The 18,846-nt window shown below is 49.6% G+C and overlaps 7 protein-coding genes across 7 annotated transcripts; 2 read left to right on the top strand and 5 right to left on the bottom strand.

Moving 5' to 3' along the window:
• Window positions 1–775: 775 nt before the first annotated feature.
• Window positions 776–2,685, top strand: CCOS01_11129 (mitogen activated protein kinase kinase kinase 3; the record flags this gene model as incomplete). The annotated part of the gene is made up of 2 exons (XM_060459282.1): window positions 776–1,630; window positions 1,744–2,685. 2 exons carry the CDS (start codon window positions 776–778, stop codon window positions 2,683–2,685), a joined length of 1,797 nt encoding a protein of 598 aa, XP_060310014.1.
• A 393-nt stretch (window positions 2,686–3,078) lies between these two features.
• CCOS01_11128 (uncharacterized protein) lies at window positions 3,079–3,634 on the bottom strand (the record flags this gene model as incomplete). The annotated part of the gene is made up of 2 exons (XM_060459281.1): window positions 3,079–3,289; window positions 3,384–3,634. 2 exons carry the CDS (start codon window positions 3,632–3,634, stop codon window positions 3,079–3,081), a joined length of 462 nt encoding a protein of 153 aa, XP_060310013.1.
• Window positions 3,635–5,367: 1,733 nt separating this feature from the next.
• On the bottom strand, window positions 5,368–5,672 carry CCOS01_11127 (uncharacterized protein; the record flags this gene model as incomplete). Its single annotated transcript, XM_060459280.1, has 2 exons — window positions 5,368–5,502; window positions 5,559–5,672. The coding sequence occupies 2 exons, from the start codon at window positions 5,670–5,672 to the stop codon at window positions 5,368–5,370; spliced, it is 249 nt and encodes an 82-aa protein (XP_060310012.1).
• A 1,605-nt stretch (window positions 5,673–7,277) lies between these two features.
• CCOS01_11126 (uncharacterized protein) lies at window positions 7,278–8,492 on the top strand (the record flags this gene model as incomplete). Its single annotated transcript, XM_060459279.1, has 1 exon — window positions 7,278–8,492. The coding sequence occupies one exon, from the start codon at window positions 7,278–7,280 to the stop codon at window positions 8,490–8,492; it is 1,215 nt and encodes a 404-aa protein (XP_060310011.1).
• Window positions 8,493–9,221: 729 nt separating this feature from the next.
• CCOS01_11125 (six-hairpin glycosidase) lies at window positions 9,222–11,351 on the bottom strand (the record flags this gene model as incomplete). Its single annotated transcript, XM_060459278.1, has 1 exon — window positions 9,222–11,351. The coding sequence occupies one exon, from the start codon at window positions 11,349–11,351 to the stop codon at window positions 9,222–9,224; it is 2,130 nt and encodes a 709-aa protein (XP_060310010.1).
• Window positions 11,352–12,539: 1,188 nt separating this feature from the next.
• Window positions 12,540–13,832, bottom strand: CCOS01_11124 (uncharacterized protein; the record flags this gene model as incomplete). The annotated part of the gene is made up of 1 exon (XM_060459277.1): window positions 12,540–13,832. The coding sequence occupies one exon, from the start codon at window positions 13,830–13,832 to the stop codon at window positions 12,540–12,542; it is 1,293 nt and encodes a 430-aa protein (XP_060310009.1).
• Window positions 13,833–17,710: 3,878 nt separating this feature from the next.
• Window positions 17,711–18,181, bottom strand: CCOS01_11123 (uncharacterized protein; the record flags this gene model as incomplete). The annotated part of the gene is made up of 2 exons (XM_060459276.1): window positions 17,711–17,836; window positions 18,095–18,181. 2 exons carry the CDS (start codon window positions 18,179–18,181, stop codon window positions 17,711–17,713), a joined length of 213 nt encoding a protein of 70 aa, XP_060310008.1.
• Window positions 18,182–18,846: the final 665 nt, after the last annotated feature.

Here is an 18,846-nt window from a genome sequence, read left to right as displayed (position 1 = left end):
TTCTCAGGATAGAGAGATGAATGTTGCAGGCATGGATGTGGATGCGAGCTAGAGGATGGCAGGGTCCATAGTGTGAATAGTTGAGATGGATGCGCGAGAGCTTGAGCTTGGGGAATTGGGGAAGCTCAACTTTGATTATCTAAGCAGACGCTGGGATCCACACTTTAGTGCCTAAGGCCCACTAACCTAACCGTTGCGAGGACGGGTACCTTACCCACACATACCCGACGGAAATAGAGCCGGACCATCCGCGCGCTTAGCTGGCCCCGTTTTCATCCATGTCATCAGCCAATCAATACCGCCATCACCAACTTCACAGCGAGCCGCCGGGCTCGGCCACGCTCCCGGCCACATGCCGCGGTGTTGGTGCTACCGTTGCACGATGTTGGTTGTAGATTCTAAGAAAAGAAGCAAAAAGGCCTGTTGCATAGAGAAATGTTTCGCCATTCCAACCGAACGGAAAGCCGATTGAGCACGCTGAAGTTCTGTTTACTTAAGACAACCAGAGTAAGCGTACTATTCTTTCCGCCCTCCGCATATTTGATCAGCCGGTGTCATCCTCTTTATTCAATTTTTACGCCATATTATCTCTTCACTGCAGATTTAGATATTTTCATTTTCGCCAATCTCCTCTTTGTCACTCTACTTCATTGGTTAGCAACTCGCTAAGAAAAGGTTTAGTTTGCCTGTACTCTCTCGTAAGTTCTCATCCGCCAGTAACCCAAGCTTGATCAAAAAGTTCGAGAAATAACGATCAGTCAGAGAACCTGCCGAGATGGCTTCCCCGAATGCGAGGACTCTCTTTCATCTAGTGCCTGGAAACTCCGTTGCCAAAGATGCGCTGTCCCTGCCTGAGAATCGCCGCTTCGTCTCCACTAGCGCTCTCCAAGAACCCGGCCTGGAGGTCGGATTTCATGTCGCGTCTACAGGAGGCTTCGTGATCGCCAGGCTCGGCCGGAAAGGAGATCTGGTGCTCAATCGAAATACCAGTTCAGAGCCCATGTGCAGAGAACACGTCGCGTTTGAATTCCAAGATACCACCAAGCTCATACATTTGGTCGTCAGGTCGAAAAAGCAAGAGTCCACCGTCGCTGTTGGGCTTCTTGTCGATTCCAGACTCCGACCTCAACGTGGCACACTCTTGGAGAGTGACGATGTCAATAAAGTAGTCGACGGAGAGGTCGTTATGCTCTACGGGCAAAACTACAACATCCAAATTTCATCGTACCGATTCGACCTAGTCTGGACAGTCTCTTCCTCGCGCGATCCACCACATGTCAACAACGAACGCCTCAAGGAACTCGCTTGGGCTTGCTTCCGACAATCCATGTCCATGTTGAAGGGCTTGGGATCTCGCGACTTGCCTACTGGCTTCGAGCGATCAGAGCAGGTTTCACACAGGATCACCAGGCCACGAACAGCGAAGCAGGCACTTTTTCGAGAAAACAAGGCACTTCGTCAATTTGTGGGAAGAGGCACCTTCGGCACCGTGTACAGGAGCGTTGATGCAGAGACCTCTGCTCCGCTTGCCATAAAGGTGGTCCATCTAGGCAATTATCCCAAAGACAAGGAAGACGGGGCTCGGGCTCTTTTCCACCGAGAGCTCAAAACTATGCAGAGTCTCAATCACGTACGTCTGTCTTTCTTTGAACTTGTCTATCCATGAAAAGGGGGCGATACCGCGCGTGGCCGCATGCCTCCATCTCTGGTCCGGTGGATTCGCTAACAAGATCTCACGCAAAGGTGAATATCATCGAGATTCTGGGCTACGACAAAGTCGATACTCTCGAGCCTGAGATGATTATGCCCTATCGATCTGGCTCGTTAAGCACTTTCGTCGGCCTCAAGATGCCGGAAGCACAATACGAACAAGCATGTCGGGACATTTTAGAGCAAATGCTCTGCGCTCTGGATTACCTTGTCAACTTTGGTGTAGTACACCGTGACCTGAAGCCAGAAAACATCCTGTACGATCCCGGCATCTCACCAGGTAGCTACATTTTCCAATTGGCCGACTTTGGGCTCGCAAATCACCAAAAGCTCGCGAAAACAATGTGCGGCACCGTCGCGTACCAAGCTCCCGAGCTCTGGCCAGAGCTTTCGGCACTTTCAGAATCGGCCTACAAACAGAGCCACAAGATGGACGTTTGGTCACTCTACGCAGCATTTGTCGCAATGTCGAGCAAGATGAAGGCTTTCCCGCCCCGTGCTAAAAATAGCATTAGCGTTCATGAGCTTTACAGGAATTCCAAGAAGCTGCTCATCGACTCTGTCAAGATTCACAAACAGCTCGCGCCCATGGCTGAGCTCGAACCGGACCGCCGCGCATCGGCTGCGTGGATGCTGAACAGCCTGTTTGGAGGCCGAGGCTTGACGACGCGCCCAGGGAAGATTGAGCCATACTATCCGCCGGGCACTTCTCCTCCCCGCCCTGTGCGCGTTCAGACAGTACCTCGCCGCCAGTGGTCAAGTAACATGGACATCGACGAACCGCAGAACATGGCCACCCCCAAGCTAGCACTCCCGCAAGGTGGTAGAGCGGACGTTGACATTCCAATCATTGTACACACTCGTGCGGTCCTTGATCGGCGAGATGCGCAACTAGTTCAACAGAAAATTCGCAAACAAGGTGGAGGTGTTGTCAAACGTCGGGCCAAGCCTCGACACCCTGTTGCTATTCGATGAGATTCCTCTAATTCTTTCAGTCTTCGAGTGTTTCTGAAGGAGGATTATTTGAGATCCATCACGTTTTGATTATCCGGCCAAGTTATCATTTGGAGGAAGAGTTCTTTACGGGCACCTCGATCAGAAAGTAGTTCACGATTGTACTTTAGGAGTACTGTACTGGCTTTGAACATTGGAATCTGTGGCGCAGACTACATGCATCAGAGGTATCAGGAAATCGAGCCAGGCGCAGATTTCGATAATTCAAGTAACGACAGTTCGGAAGATAAAAGACAGGCGCGGCCCTCTCTGACATATCAAACTAAGCACAGTCTTGGGCCATTACATCCAGCCACAGTAGCCAACAGCTGAGTGACACAGAGTCTCAATCCAGACGACGGAATTTTGATCAAACTAGCACCCAGAAACGTAGTTGATGGTAGTTAAACACCCATCACCCCAGTGCTTGGAACCACAGACTCTGCAGCCGTTGGCGCGGATATCCTGGTAATCATACCACATCTGGTTGCCGGTACGAGCACAACCGGACTTGCCCTGGATAAAGACTCCACACCCATAACCGCCAAAGATATTGGAACAAGCTCCAGTCTTGGGTCTCCCACTCCTAGTCGCGGAAAATGATCAGTCTCTCAGTATACAAGCAAAGCCGGTTGAATGGCAGAGTGAAGCTGTGAAGATGAGAAAGGTTGAGGAATTACCCCGGAGCGCCATAATTAACGTCGTTGTTACGGATGAGCTTGTTGTTCACCGCGTCGTCGCAGGCGGCGACTTTGAGAGAGGAACAGAGGGAGCTTCCCTTGCAGTCGTACGAGTCGCGCTTGTCTAAGACGCCTCTTGGAACAGGAGACATGTCCATGGCGAGGTCATGCTCATGAGAGTGCTCGCCGGGGATCGCCACGGCAGAGCAGCTGGCTACAAGGGCTGACAGGAAGAAGAGACTGAAGCGCATTTTGGGCTTTGAACGTTGTTTGAATTTTGGTACTGAAATCTCTAGTAAAGAGGGAGAGAATCAACAACCTCTATGCAGAACACAGAGGGCATTTATAGATTTGTTCCCAATTCTCTATGCTCTAACCTAGGTCCGCGAAACTACGCACCATTTAGGTCATATGCTAGACTGGCTTCCCCCGCTTCAGAGGCACAGCAACCGCCTAGTTGCCAGAACGGACAGGATATGAGGCGTTGCAACCTTCTCAAGGCATCCATCTGCACAGGTGGAAAAGAAGCACATCGATCCCAATGACGAACTTTTGTTCCAGCAACCCACCGGCTGTCGGCAAATCCTCCAAATCCAGTCCGTCAGCACTTGGGTCGCTTTTGGCCCCCGATGACACCTCGGTTAGCACGAGCTGCGATATGAGAGCCATTCAATGCCCAGGTATGGCGACCCTTCTGCAAGAAGCTCGGCACAAAACGACAATACCTTGAGAGCCTGCTTTCGTGACCCTGTCGACATGAGGTAATAAGTAGTGCACCAGACGAGGTGAATAAGCATTATGTAGACTGGATGCGCCCATCAGAGTAAAAAGCATCTAGTTGATCGGGCGATTATGCAAAGAGAAGTGGGTGGTCACCATGCAGGTCGGTTGCAGCCGATTGGATCGGCTCAGGTTGAAAAATGCTTAGCAGAAAACCAAACTCGGGCCGCTCCCGTGGCGGATGAGGGCACGATTACCATTTCATGTCTTGATAGGCTATCTACGTCGAGCTGCTTAGTTCCGGAGCCTCTCCATCAACCCGCGGGCTTGAACAGCTTGCTGCCTGATACACCGCTCAGCTCAAGACCATGGAGGTACAATGCAGAGAATTCGCCACGGCAATCTGTGTAGGACTGTTGCCGCTCAAAGTGAGGCTCCGCGGGCCGAGGCTTCACTCCCTTTGTTAAGAGGGATCAGTACATCAGTTCCTTCCGGTGTCAAACCATTTCTTGTGCAGTAGCTTAAAAGCCCCAAACGGAATACAGCCACCTTCTTCGTGTGTTCTGAGTCCTCTTAGACTAGGAGACTAGCGATTTCGGTCTGAGGCTGCACCCTGATTTCCGATGCTCTCTCAAAAGGGGAGTTGCAGTATATTCTATTGATTGACAAAGAGTGAGGGAAAGACGTCAGCCAAAACTTTAGAAAATGCAGCCTTTGCATTGAGAGTGACGAACTACCCCTCTTTTGTCATAAAAGGTAGTTGCCGTATAAGCGGTAGACGACAGGTTAATTCAACCTTAGCTTAGGCCCACACATTCTCAGTCTACTGTGCCTTCGTGACTAGTAAGTTCCTTGGAACAGCGTGGTCGAGGCAACCTGCAGACATAATAAGCGGGAAAGGCAGAACCATCAACGAATAAGCGAGAAAGTGCAACTTTGTCAAAAGAGAGGCTAGAGCGATACGAGCTCGCCACAATGTAACCTTCCTGTTGTTTCTTAGTACAATAGTACAATGGCAGATCTGAGGTGAGCTGTGGAAATTACTCACTCATCAAGTGCATTTGAACGTGAGGCAAGTATGTTGTCATCCTTAGATAGTATGCCACCATTATTGCTATGATTGGGGACAGACAACGCAGAGCGATATCATAACTGATTAGTAGTTACCCAATCTCATTTCGGGAGGCTAGTACGCTTCTTGTCTAAGTACTAGAATAATATGGAGGGTAGTACTAAGTTATCCGCATGATTCACCGAGCCGATCTTATGCAGCACAATAAACCCTTCCGACCGTGTTGGTCCCCGTCGGCCTGCAGTCACTGTTGCCTTGAGGATTCTTCGACAGAACGGTGACGTCGCGGACGTTGACATAGATCGGGGTCTCGAAAGATTCGTTACACTGCGAAGGTATTTCAGCACGCTATACTGCGCATAAACCGACCTAAGCACACTCACGCAATAGGTGTGAAGGCCATTCGCTTCACAGCCTCCGTCACCGGCGGTTCCACCGTTACAGTTCAGCAAAAATGCATTTGCAGTTGCGGCAAAGAGAAGAGTAATGAGTCTCATTGTGGGTAAATTACAAAAAACGTGAAATTGGTCGATGGAATCTGGTGGATGAGTAAACGTGAATGAGCAGCGCGATTTGATCAAGCTTCGATACCAGAGCGTGGTCATGATTTGTACTTTTCGGACTAACAGCTATGCGGATACATTTCACTGCCTCGATACGATAAGCTCGGACTCTCGGCAGTTTGTGAGGATTTTAGGACTCGTCAGAAACCTTACTCAATGAAATATACTTAATGAAGAATACCATGGATGTTATACGAAAGCATATTATATTATATTGATGCAAGTGGCTCCTAAACTCTCTTGGCTATATAGGAGACAGAACAGCTACGACTAAACGATCCTAAAAACTCAACACGCCTGTGCGAAAAGTGCTACAGGTCAGGACGCTCAAAGCCATATTGGATAATTTCCAACAAATCGTACGCGGGAGGTCAAGGGGAACTTGACTTACTAAAGTGAGAGAAGTGCAAGTGGCATGGCATGGCTATCGAAGAGCTTTACGCCAGGCGGGTTATGTTATCGTGACCTAATACTCATGAGCGATTATAACATCGAGCTTGCGCCCCTCATTGAGGACATCGAGCCAGAAGATCTGCTCCAGGGGAAGAAATCTCCCCGTTCTAGCTTAGGTCGAGAGAAGTTACGACTTTTGAACTGTATCCGTGGTATCCGTAGTTCATTTGCATTACCCACTTGCTTATCCCGGCCAGCTCCGCGGAACACGAAAGCGAGCTTTGATCCGCTTTCCCCAGTTATATCTGTGGGCAATCTGAAGATGCCGTGAAGTTGAACGCTTATAAGTACAACATCATAAACTCAGTTTGAGGTTTAACATTTAGGCGAATTTACCTCTTTGCGGCACTTCCGATTTTGGCAACATAGAAAGCAATATCTGCACGTGGTGGCGAAACCCCCTAATTCGTACGGGATTTGAACTCATGTTTTTCTTTCCGCGCCAAGGCCACTACCCCCAGTTGATCTAACACAGCCACTAAAAGCATGTTGCTACGCTCAAAAATCACTAGAGTACAGACAGACTTAGAAATCGCTGGGATTTATTTCGTCTCTCTGACGTGTTCAGTGTTGCCGAATAAAAGAACTCTGACGAATTTTCTGGCCTTCCAGAACAGACAAGAGCCTCGGAGGGTTCCCCCTTGGGAGGTGGCAGTGAGCAAGATTGTTAGCTGGCGATGTGAACTGGATCATGTGCCCGGAACAGGGCGAGCTGTGTCGAAGGATGCACTTCTTAGTTGATTGGTCGAGCTGGGCAGTCTGCCATTGGTCGGCGATTCCGGACGTCGTCGATCTCCCGACAAAGCTGACAACCATCGTCTTCCGACACCGACCATTGGCTGTCCTGATCAGGCAACACTGGATCGACTAGATTCTGCCTTGAAGTTCGCCACATTCCTTCTGTTAGGCGTTGGGCTGACTGGCGCTGTCACGATGGAGGTTGCTCAACTCCAGGCCCTAAGGCCTGAATTGAAGTAGAGCGTGCACATTTATCTTTGCTTCAAAACCTCCCTTTCCTTCATCTCAAATCATACCAGAACTCTAGCTAACTTTACATTGACGCTACTGGTTCAAACTTGATTCACTATGTTTGACGGCACAAAAGGCTGTTCTTCCATTAACTACGCGGACTCGCTCGTGACGGTCTGTAGTACCGACAGCTACCAATCCATCTGCTTAGATGATAACAACGGGAACGTCAAATGCAACATGACGCTTGGCAGCACATTCTCCATAGATGGGGATCTTCCTCATTTCTTCTTATCCTACGGTACAATTGCATGGATCAGTAACGTCATCGGGTGCTACATCTGGTTCTGCGTTATGTCCGGCAATGCGCCCATTAATCCAACCCGAAAGATCAAGCACAAAACGCTCGTCTGCTTGGGAGGCTTCGCATACGCTATATACCTGGTGGCAGTTGCCGCCGTCAAAGTCCCTAAGATGAAGGACCGAAACCTCAAGCTCATTACCATCGGACACATTGTTGCTACAGTCATCATCCAAGGGGCTATTCTTTGTATGATGAAGAGCAATGCCATGGACGTTACAGAGAAGACGAAGATCAAGAGCGAAGATCAACCCATCAAAGAGAAATCTGACACGACTGTACCGACCGACGCAATGAACAGTGTTAACCCCCGTCCCTCGACAGAGTCCACGCGGTCGAGCACCTCAACGAGTACAGCAGTATCAACGTCAGAAAAGCCCGGGTTCCTGAAAAGCTTTACCAGCAAGATCCCAGGAGTACAGACAGCTGAAGAAGTTTCCGCAACGGAGATCACTGGTGCAGGAACTCCAAAGAAAGAGGAGACAGCAGCAGAGGGACTTGCGAGTATGTTGATGGGCCTGGCATTCTTGTCTCCCGGCCACTTGATGATGTTGTGGGGCACAATACGCCTTGCGAAATGCATCTTTGTGGACCGAGAGAACCATGACACGAGACAACAGCGCGAAACTAGAGACAGCCTCATTCTTTTTGGTATTGTCTACGGATTGGTTCTCATCATCAACATTGCCTGCATCCTCAACTTATTTTCTCAGGGTGCCGCGAAGTCTCAGGACGAAGAGAGCGTCAATAACGAGGAAAGGGAGAAAAGGCGCGCCGCAGAAGCAAAGAAAGTGAGAGAAACAGCGTTGTTCGCTGTAGGAATACTGGCTGGGCTTGTAACCGATTGGTGTCGATATTTTGTGCTTGCTGCGGCGGCGAAGGATACACACGGGCTTATGCATCTTGGGGATGTTTCAAATCTCAGCCTAGCGACTTTGATTCTGTCGAAGTTGTTCGTACTGGCCTGTTAGACAGGCTTTTCGAAGGCTAGGTGAACTGGTTATTGTTGACTCATAGTCTGATGCAGGCCCTAAACAGCGTAATAATCGATAGAATAGAAGAGAATTCTGAGCGACATTGGAGAATGTCTTGACTATGGTCATCGGCTGTGACCTTGGATATTGTGTTTCGCCTGATCGAGGCTGGCTGGCCCTTTTCAGAGTCGTGTTCGTATGCCGAGATGCAGGGCGGTGCAGAGCAAAATATCCCACTCTTTTGCGACGATGCCTTCTTGGCTTCATAGCTGCCTGTTCATTGGAATGATGATGGCGTGACAATCACTGGTTACAGGCATTGAATGACAGGCAGACAGCCAGCCTTGCCACTTGACTAGGGTGTAAGGCGAACCAACACATCATAAGTCGAAAAAGCCGAAATGGCTCTAGCGTTCTTACCTCTGGTACTTACCTTATAAAAGCAACGAACAACTTCTTCAACATCGAAAAGACCTGATACATTGCTTGACTTTTCCCATCTGACGCTTACCTACCAAGATCCCTCTCAAACCTTCAGCAGCGCAAAATTCACAACAGTCAACGCAACTGCAGATATGTCAAACTTAGGCAAGTTCGAGCGAAACCCACAGTATTATTATCCACCCTACGGCTACATGGCGTTTATTGATACGGCAAGAATAACCCCGTCGTCTAAACCCACGATTTCATGTTGCCATTGAACCTCTGTCATTATGTTGCACCGACTCACTTTTTATCAAAGGCATCATCCCCCTCGGTCTGCAATAGGTGAGCTAACACCCAGTCCTGGTCATTTGCGTAGGGATCCTTGTAGTTCCCAGCTCGGCCGTTGACGGAGGTCGGGTAAATGTACGCACACGATGCGCGCCCATCCGCCTCAAACAAAGCAAGATTATTTCGAATGATACCGTTGGCCGCCTTCAAGGCCGCCGCCGCCTCGCCTTGGGTGTCGTTCTTCAAGCCCTTACCGTAGTGATGCAGTGCGATGCCGTTCAGCGTACTCCAGTAGTGGGGGAATGTATCTCCCCACATACGATCCTTTCCGAACCAGTAGCCGTCCCAGTGGCGGATCGCGACGTCGTGGAGGCGATAGTCGGGCTGTTTGCCCGCAAAGAGCAGAAGGGTATCAAGATGTAGCTTGCCAGCTTCCAGCCACTTGTCATTGCCTGTATAGCGCCAGAGTTCAAGGAGCATCACAGCGGCGGGGGCGACAATGGACTGTTCAAAGTTGACCTCGAACGACGGATAATCCAGTCCTCGTTTCGCAATATTCTCTCCATGGGTGAGAAATAACTCCTTGGCTCTCTCTAGCCATTCTTCGTTTCCGTGCTTTTCGAGTGCGCGCAGGCTTTCTAGAATGGGGAGGCTAATAGCGTACAACGCGCCACCGCCTTCAGCGTAAAAGTTCTCTAGGGTGAGCATAAAGCGCTCAAGTGGTGTCTTCTCCGCCACTGCGCCGGTCAAATTAAGGTCGAGAGCAGCAACTGTGATGTGAAACTGGAGAACCCAGGGCCAGTTATACAAGCGCTTCTTGCTGCCATCCATTCCGATCGGCCTATCGCGGACATACCCATTTTCCTCCTGTAGCTTAGTCGACACGTAAGTATAGTACTTCTCCAGAGACTGTCGCAACTCAACGTTGTCGGGGTTCTTCTTTAGCCAGCGTGCGATGAGGATCCCCATCCCTACACGTTCGCGGCCGGGATTCCGGTCTGTGGATGTGTCCCATGTCGCGATGGCGTTGGCTTGGTTATCGAAGACGCGATAGGCTCCCTCTGCTGGCGTTTCGGGCGTGAGGTCTTGTTGGTTCTCGATGATGAATTTAACGCGGCTGGAAATCAAGTCGTGGTATTTTGGGATGACGTTGAGGAAGACTGTGGAATTGTAGCCCTTCTCCGTGGTGACTACAAGATTCATCCGGCCTGGACGCCCGGCGGTGAAGTTGAAGTAGCAGGTATTGCCATCGCATTGCACTGCTTGGCCATTGACTTTCGTGTTGGCATTGATAAAGGCACCGGAGAGAGAGATGGAACCCGTCTCTCTGGTGATAGAGGTGTAATTGTCTGTCTCGACCCGCACGAACTGTTCGGAGTGCGCAGCGCTCTTTTTGAAGAAATCGTCCCAATTGCTATGCCAGAACCACCTCCACGCGACTGTGCTCGAGGCACCTGGCTCCAGAGTTGGAAGGACAGGGTGAAGTAGGAACACGCCTCGCGTGTTGGAAAGCGTAACTGGGTCGCGGGCCTCGATACTGTAACCCACCAACGCGCCTTGCGTCAAGACAAATCCAAGATTCCGATATTTCCCGCCCATTTGATTCAGCTTAACCCAGCAAGAAGCACCCCCAAACGCCCATACATGAGCATGCGAGCGCGCCTCGACGCAATCGCTCGTATTTGTGTAATGGTCATTGAAAGGAGTGTAGATGGCTAAAGACGTTGTTCCTCGGCTGTCCAGTTTGAGAGGTGTGGCGCCTTTGTTTGTGAAAGTATAGGATTCAGTGAAGGATTGATTTGCGTGGTTGATGCTTCGGCTGACGGAAAGTTCCAAGGGCCCGGCGTTGTAGACTGCGTTGATGGTGTTGTCGTGCTTCGTGATTTGGGGAAAATTCCAGAAGTTACGGTGGAGGGAGTCTTGGCCCAGGTCTGCATAGCCTAGACCCCAACGGCTGCCGGCTGGAAGCCAGGGCGCGTTAGAGCCGGTACTAACCCAGTTCATGACATTTTCGAAGTGCGGATCAGTGATTTCGTCGATTGCGCCGGTGTTGTCGTTGATGCTTATACGGAAATCTTGGCTTCTCAGGTCGATGGCCGCGGCGATGCCGCCGAGAGGAATGAAGATGGCCGCCTTGATCATCTTTGGTCAAAAGTTCCGGCTGTGCAGACCGGGAAGATTTCTTTATGATTTCTACGTGCCTTGTAGCTTCTGCACTCTTATGTGTTATCCCGAAAAGGCCTTCGCATATCATTTGACCGAGGTGTCCAGTGGTTGCTGTTCATCTGGGGGTGGCGACATGTCAGCAGAACTGGAATAGGAAACTCCTACATGCAGATAAGGCGAAGAAGTCGATTGATCATTCGAGATGGTTATGAGAATGGGGGATTGGAGTGAGCGACTGACAAGGACCGGAGCTATCCGAGCTTGTCAGCGGGAGTAACCCAACGTATCGCGATCCCGAGATCTACAACAGCACTACTTGGCGGGGCAAGGAGATAGCTAGTTTCGGAACGTAACGATACGCGGATGAAATGTGCAACCATGATGCAAGTGACCAGACACCATGCTTGCCATGTTTGCGAATCCCCGTTCGGTTTCCGCCCTATCTATTCGCGAAACCCTCTTTTTGTTGCCGGGGAATCTACTCCGAGACCCGAAGACAGGCCTTGTCGTGAAGATCTCTGACATTTCGCTGGTTTATGGCACCCTGCCGACAGACGGTGGCCATAGTGTAACAAAGCAACACACGCAGCTTCAGGGTCTGCGGAGGCACTGTATTCTGGCGCGGACTGATTTCGAAGCAGAACATGAATATAACAAGGCAAGAGGCAGGTACGTTTCGAACTCTTGTGGCGACTGTCCAAATCTAGGAATACGAGAAGCAGTTTTGCTCAGTTCTAACAACCTCTTCCGTCGTGGAGCTTCCAAGTGGTATTATTCATTGTCATGTAGAAAGATAACTATGACATGCTCAATTGATACCTTGGAAGGACTTACGCCCTCTAACTAGTAGTTGCCAGCCGCGATTCGAGACGGGCTAACGACGGTGTGGCGTCTACCTTGCGGAAACACCGGTCATACTGTGCGAACATATCAACGCGCGAAAGAAGAGGGTCTTGAGTAGTTTGAATTGAGTTTCTGTCTTTGACCTAGTTTCTCGGTCGTGATTGTGATGTGGTTGTGGTCGGACTGACAACTCTCTTATCAACCACCTGAAGCCCCGAGGCTGCAGTAGAAATTGAGAAGGTACTTACATCAAGCCAGTCTGCCTTAACACTCAGCACCAGTACATCGACTTGAGCAGGCGGAGGAGAGATTCTCCCATGCTCATACACGTTTGAATAAGTGGGCCTGGAATCTCATGTTCTCCAGGCTGACCGGATACTCTAGATCCCGTTGCAACCCATACAAGACGCTATCCTCAGAAATGACCTTTTCCCATGCAGGAGTTGACTTGTCTTCTCCACCTTCAGAATCAACATCCACAGCCTCCTTTTTCGGTTTTGGCATAAGGGCGTAGTTCATGAGATAACTCATCGGAAACTTCTTTTTCTCTTCCCTTTCCTTGCTATTGCAGACAGCGGTCTCGGAGTATGCACCAAGACTGTCCACCACAAGCAATAAGCTCCCCTTGGGAGCAGCCTCCGTTACCCTGAGTAGAAAAGAGGTAGTTTGTGATATCGAGGCTGCGTAAAGCTCATTCAGGGTGAAGAGAAGCGTAAGCAGCGCGGGACCAGGACCGATAGCCGCGCGAAGGTCTTCCGTGCTATAACTCAGCACGTTGGCGCGCGTGAAAGTATGACGAACAGTCCCGGGCGAGAGGAACGACGCATTTGACGCACGAGCCGCAGCGCTGGCATACTTTGAGAGCGTCGGAGGGGTCTCGAGACATTCATGTAGCTTCGAGAGCACAACAGACCAGTCCGCGGTGTCGATCAGGTCAATATTGAGGAGCGTCGGTGAGGTTTCACGCTCTGGAACTGGTAGAGCTTGTAGGTCTTTCGAGGTATCTTCATAATTTGGAGATAACTCTGGCCTGCCGGCTGCGGCTGATGGTCGCACATGACGAAGAAGACCCGAGAAAGCCATGATTTCAGCTGCGCCACCCCCGAAACATAAAACCTTGGCTGCCTTCTGCTCACGATCGCTGTCACAGCCAATAAATCGTTGGACGTAAGCGTCATCAGCCATCTCCTCACAGATCCAAGCCATGAGTTGCGCGTACGCCAGCGCACGGCTGGGGCTCCAACGGATCGCATACGCCTCCAGATATTCGGCCTTTCCAAAGGCTATGTCAAAATCCCCCGAGAGCAGCGCGCGATTGATCTTTTGCAGCCTCGGCTTCAGAGCCTCGAAGTCGTTGCACGCGGGGAAGGTGGTGCGAAAGACGTTGATCATTAGCTGTTCCAGTCCCACCGGGAGGATGTGATTCAGCCTCCGCGGCTCTGCTGATTCCGATGCTACAGATGGACGCTGAGGCTTCTTCCTCTTGTGGAGGTAACCAGGCCCAGTCCAGCCCGGGCGGCTGTGAGATAACGGCGGTGGCGCCTTCGACGCACCGCTGTCTGAGGATTTCCCATGTTTCGGTTGCGACTTGGCTTTGCGATCGTATTGACCCATCGTGTGCTGGTAGCCGGGGAGAACTTTGTTGACGTCCAGCAGTGCGTGAGCCTTTGGCTGCGATTTCTTGTAGAGCTCTAGGCCCGCCACAGATGCCTTGCATTGAAAATTTCCCCAGAGCTTTCCTACCCCACACGACCTAGTGTAGACCGGCTCCCAATTGGCTTACAGGCGTCCATGAAAACGACTAAGCAAACCATCTTTCGTCCACATCGACGAACGCGTCTCACGTTTGACATTCTATGTATTTCTTTACACATAACTTCTTAGTTATGACTTCCTAAGAAGAGTAGAAGCAGCCCCGGGAAACTCATTGCTTAATTTTTTAAGCAATTGTTTAACTCCTAGAAGTAGTTAAGAATTGCGCGACGACCTCGTACTAATACTATCTAATCAATGACTGAGCGGCAACACAGGGATGAAACCTTAGATGGATTTACGCTTTGTACATCCACCACTCGCAATAGTGTTAAATGACGTTCTCGCCTTCGTTGAACCACTACAAAGGTACTATCCAAGGAATCAAAGAGTTTGGGTTTCCTTTCGCGTCCTTAAGAATTAAGACTGCAATCTCCCTACACATCGTTTGATTAGTCCGTTGTAGTCCTGTTGCAACGCCTGTGAGCGTGCATTTCTCTCATCACTGTGTCGATTCTATTTCCCTTGTCCAACAAGTAAAGTGTGAATGAATTTCGACCTTTCACATGGCCGTACGTAGCAAGGACAAAGGGCAGAGGGACGATAACTAGTGTGGTAGTGTGAGCATAACGCAATCGATAAATAGAGAGAGGGCCCTATACATAATGATCAGAGACCACCCAGGGGCTTCGAGGAACTTCTCTACGTCTAGCGCAAACAGAGAGCTGGGGAATGACAAACACTCTATTGATGTAAGTAGATTCAAATCCGGATGCACTGCGATCTGGACCAGTCTGCAATGGAATGCCAAGACCACTCGAAAATCGGGTAGGTTCCCGCAAGGCCCACCGGCACAATCTTTTGGAACTAGGAGGCAAGGATGAGTAACTCGATGAACTGCGGCGTAGAATCCAACTTGGCATTGCCCTTGCCGTGCCGCCTTTCATTCGCTCAAGGTGCCATGATGCAAGGGGAGCAGCACTTTAGGCCCTACGAGGCTTCCAAATTCACACTAATCGGATTCAATTTTTCAATGTTGGCAACATTGCACTTACTTGCGAGATTTTTGTGTCTGCTTTTGAGAGAGAAAGAAGGTGATGAGGGACACCAAAGCCGATGAACGATAGACTGTTGGAATGGCTGTTGGCCTAATTATGGGTTTCTCGTACGACCTCGGACAATCTTCGTGGACGCTAAGGTAGAAGGAAATATATACGCTTATCCGACATACCCGAACAACGTTTATTCCAATACGAAAATCCCCAAAGAAATCCATTGATTCAAAGGAAACAGCTGAACCTGAGAGCTCTGCTGAGGATCAAACCTGCTAGATAACGTTTTAATCCAAGAGTTGTGTGTGTTCCTGGGACACGATGCTGCGATCGTTCCAACTTAACAAGATCACTCTGGTGAATTTGAGGCGCTCCCGATATCGCCGGAGAACTACAACGTGAGAATATAGCTTGTGTTCTGGTTAAAGTGTTCGACGCTCTTGTATGTGGAGGGCCACATCACGACGAATGTTTCTATCTCGTTCAGTATTCGATGGCTTCAATAATCCTACGATCTCTTTCAGCCACCACATACGACCATACCTATTGGAAAACTCGGGATCCCGTCCGCTCTCCCATAGATAAGCCAATGAGGGCCGGATTAGTAGTTGGGTCGGTGACGACCAGCGAATACCTGGTGTTGTATGTTTTTGGTTAGGTCTTTTTTTGATATCTCTTCGTGTATACTCTTGCGGACAGATCTTTTCATCTCCAGATCATTTTGTTGCGGTTTTGAGCCACAAGCTAAGTTGGCCTGGTGTCTTGACGTCGATTCAGTAAGTTTCGAATGTCAAATAGTTGAGAACTTGGTCATACCTGAGGGCCTTGCGCCCTGCTTGGCCAAGTCTCGGGCGATATACGAGTTCTTGCTCAGTCAAGGCGACTAGCTTACAATGAACGGAATTCTCTCTTCTTCTATGCGCGAAGCCAATACTTATGTAGGAGGGACGGAAACACTCTCGTTTGCCGATTGGCCGAACTTCCAGGTTGTTGAGCCTTCACATTATCTAGAAATTTTTGAATAAGCTTGATTACAGGGAAATTAAGAAGGGTCAGTGACTTGGCAAATCCTAAGTCCTAAATGAAAGTGATTGATTAACATGAGCTACCTTTCAACGATATCCCAATGTCAATCTGAATCCTCGGACAAATCAATGGGGATGAAACTCCGCGTGGGAAGATTACATGGAGCCTCTGTAATTTGGAAAGAACTCGGCCGGGGAGCCCTCATGAAGAAAGCTTATTGGTATTTTCTCGACACTTTGACAGCTGCGTAGCTAGACCATGTGAAATGATAGATAGACCAATCAAATACAGATCGTTAACGTAGATGATGAAGTTCATGCGCTCAGGACGTAATTATGCAAGGTGATTAAGGTAACTACTTGCCATATTGCAGGAGACACGATTTTTAGGACTGCGTCTATCGTTTCCTTGTAAAGCTGCGGTCAGACACAAGTTTTTAATTTATTGCCGAAGTCGTAAGTTCATGTTGAAGAACACTATGGAATTTAGGGTTGATGATGGACAGACCGGCTAGCCGTTTTACCCGTCTTCCGGTTTTGCTAACTTTGGTTACTCGGACTAAGTTGACAACTCTCGAAAGCTCTTTAGCGATTGAACGAAGCTCAACTCTATGAAAAAAACGCACCGATCACTCTCGGTCTCGGTATTGGCATCACTTGCCAACAATATCATGTATTCTGCAGCCGTGATATCCGTTGTAACAATATCAGCCGGAATATCCGAATTCATGAGGCTAAAGTCGCGATGCTCACCATGAAGAGGCCTTGAGCATCGGACAACGTGGCAATAATCTGACGGGACCGTACACATCGAAAATGGACCGGAAGTATGACCGTCGTTCCGGTGGGCTGAAACCACAAACAAAGAGCTGTGGCGAATCGGAACTGCTGTTGGATCACGACCAAGCACTGGGCGAGTTCAGCCTTCCCTTCTAGACGCTCGGCCTTGCTCAGGGCACCGACCTCCGAAGAGAGGCTAACGGAGGACAGTCAAGTCCACCTGCGGATTATTCTTTGCCGCTTTCCATTGAACAAGTGACGTCAAATTGAAGGTCGGGGTCAGGTCCGTCGCACAAGTCAGTTGGTGTATCACACATCAGATGAGACCAGGCACACACTACAAAATTTACGTTTGTGGTGAGACTCCTGTCCGCGGTGTGGCGGCCCTGTTCTCCTCTCCTTGACCGTTTAGAAAATCTCCCGAAAGCTTTTGATCCTCATCTCATACAGTATTTCATTCATGCCAAGAGATGGTCTCATTTTCGCAACGTCGCATTGAGCAGGCGAGTCATTGGCAAAGCGGTCATCTGAAAGACGGTACTAGAGAGCACCACGGCGTCCAACACCAAATGTAACATCATTATTTGCATAGTAGTGGCACACGTAGTGAATTAGCAAGTAAAAAGAAAGAATCCGATGACTTCCGCTTCTATCATCTCATTGATGTTTAAGCAGCCCGAACCTAGCCTGGTACTGATCGCCGTTGGCATCATGGACGACCTTGGCATAGTCATATTCTGTTTGGAATCAGGCGTTAGATGTAAGCAAGGTCCTTGGCAGTTAAGAGAAGAGATAAGGTGGCAGAGGAAGCTCTTTGTGTTTTCCAGCTGCGATCGGCCAATACGGCGATGTAGTCTTTCTGGTAGGGGGCAAGAAGTGATGTTCAACGTGGTGAAGATTCATCCTCGGCCTTGAACATGCGCTCCTTCGGCCCGGCATCGATACAAATCGTGAGGCTGACGATAATGTGCGGGGGATAGGTGCTCTTTCCCATGATCAAATTCCTAGGCTACAGCTTGTTGAAATATCCTCATTAGGTTGTTTCTCCGTCCTACCCCTCGTCATCAAACGCGCGGGAGACAGTCGCCTCCACAAGACCAGATCCACAAGAGCTGTTGTGGGCAACAAAATCCTGATCCGGTGTTCCCGTAGTTTTGATTATGGAGCGATCACTTGAAGCCCCATTTTTAGCCAAGAGCGGGATGTGGGAAAGTTGTTAGCTTGCTTTGATGAAGCTTTGGATGTCACCAAATGACAGCTCTTTGACCTCCACATTGAAAGCTGCAAAGGTCTTGGCAGTGGGGTTCTGATCCAACATGTTTCCTGGTGGCTTGGCATCAGACGTTGTAGACATCGGGGGATGTATGGTCTACCTTGATCGATCCACCAACGCCATACGCGACAATGTGCCCAGAGATACACTGTTGGAAAGCAATTGAACTTGCTGACAGCTTCGTAAACAACGTCGTAAGCCCATTCCATACTTTCGTACTCACTTGCGTCAATACTGCTGTATTCGTAACGAAAAAGTTCCGACCTCCGAGTGTGGACTGAGAACCCCAGCCTATGTGAGACTCTCTCATACAGACATAGAATCACATAGAGAACCCTAACGAAGGCCACTAACAGGGCCTTATAGATGCAACTGCCAAGATTCCTTAGTTCGTGTTAGTGTCAAAAATCCAAAGCTTGGCTCGAATGCTGTGTACACACGCGAAGACCCTGCTGAAGGCCATCTCTCAAGGCAGTGTCCGTGCCATTTCTGGAGCAGAACACCCCGAAAGGTAGGAATACACGGGCTTTCTGCGCGGGGTCTTGGACCTTGATCGTTGACATCTGCAATGCTACCTCTAGTATCCCTGACGCCCTCGTGCTCTTGTGCTATTCTAGCCTGGTCTCGTGTGCCGCGGAACCGGGGGGATGCGCCTAGTGTTTCCTAGTGCCCGCAGTATCCTGGCACGTCTGATCACGATGTCAGGTCCCACGAGAAAAGGCCACCTCTGGCCTCTGAGTAGCTCA

This window comes from Colletotrichum costaricense, assembly GCF_030867565.1.
Source record: "Colletotrichum costaricense strain IMI 309622 chromosome Unknown Scaffold_12.1, whole genome shotgun sequence".
Taxonomy (NCBI): Eukaryota; Fungi; Ascomycota; class Sordariomycetes; order Glomerellales; family Glomerellaceae; genus Colletotrichum; species Colletotrichum costaricense.
Note: the sequence above shows the minus strand (reverse complement) of the source record. Positions and strands in the feature narration are given on the sequence as shown.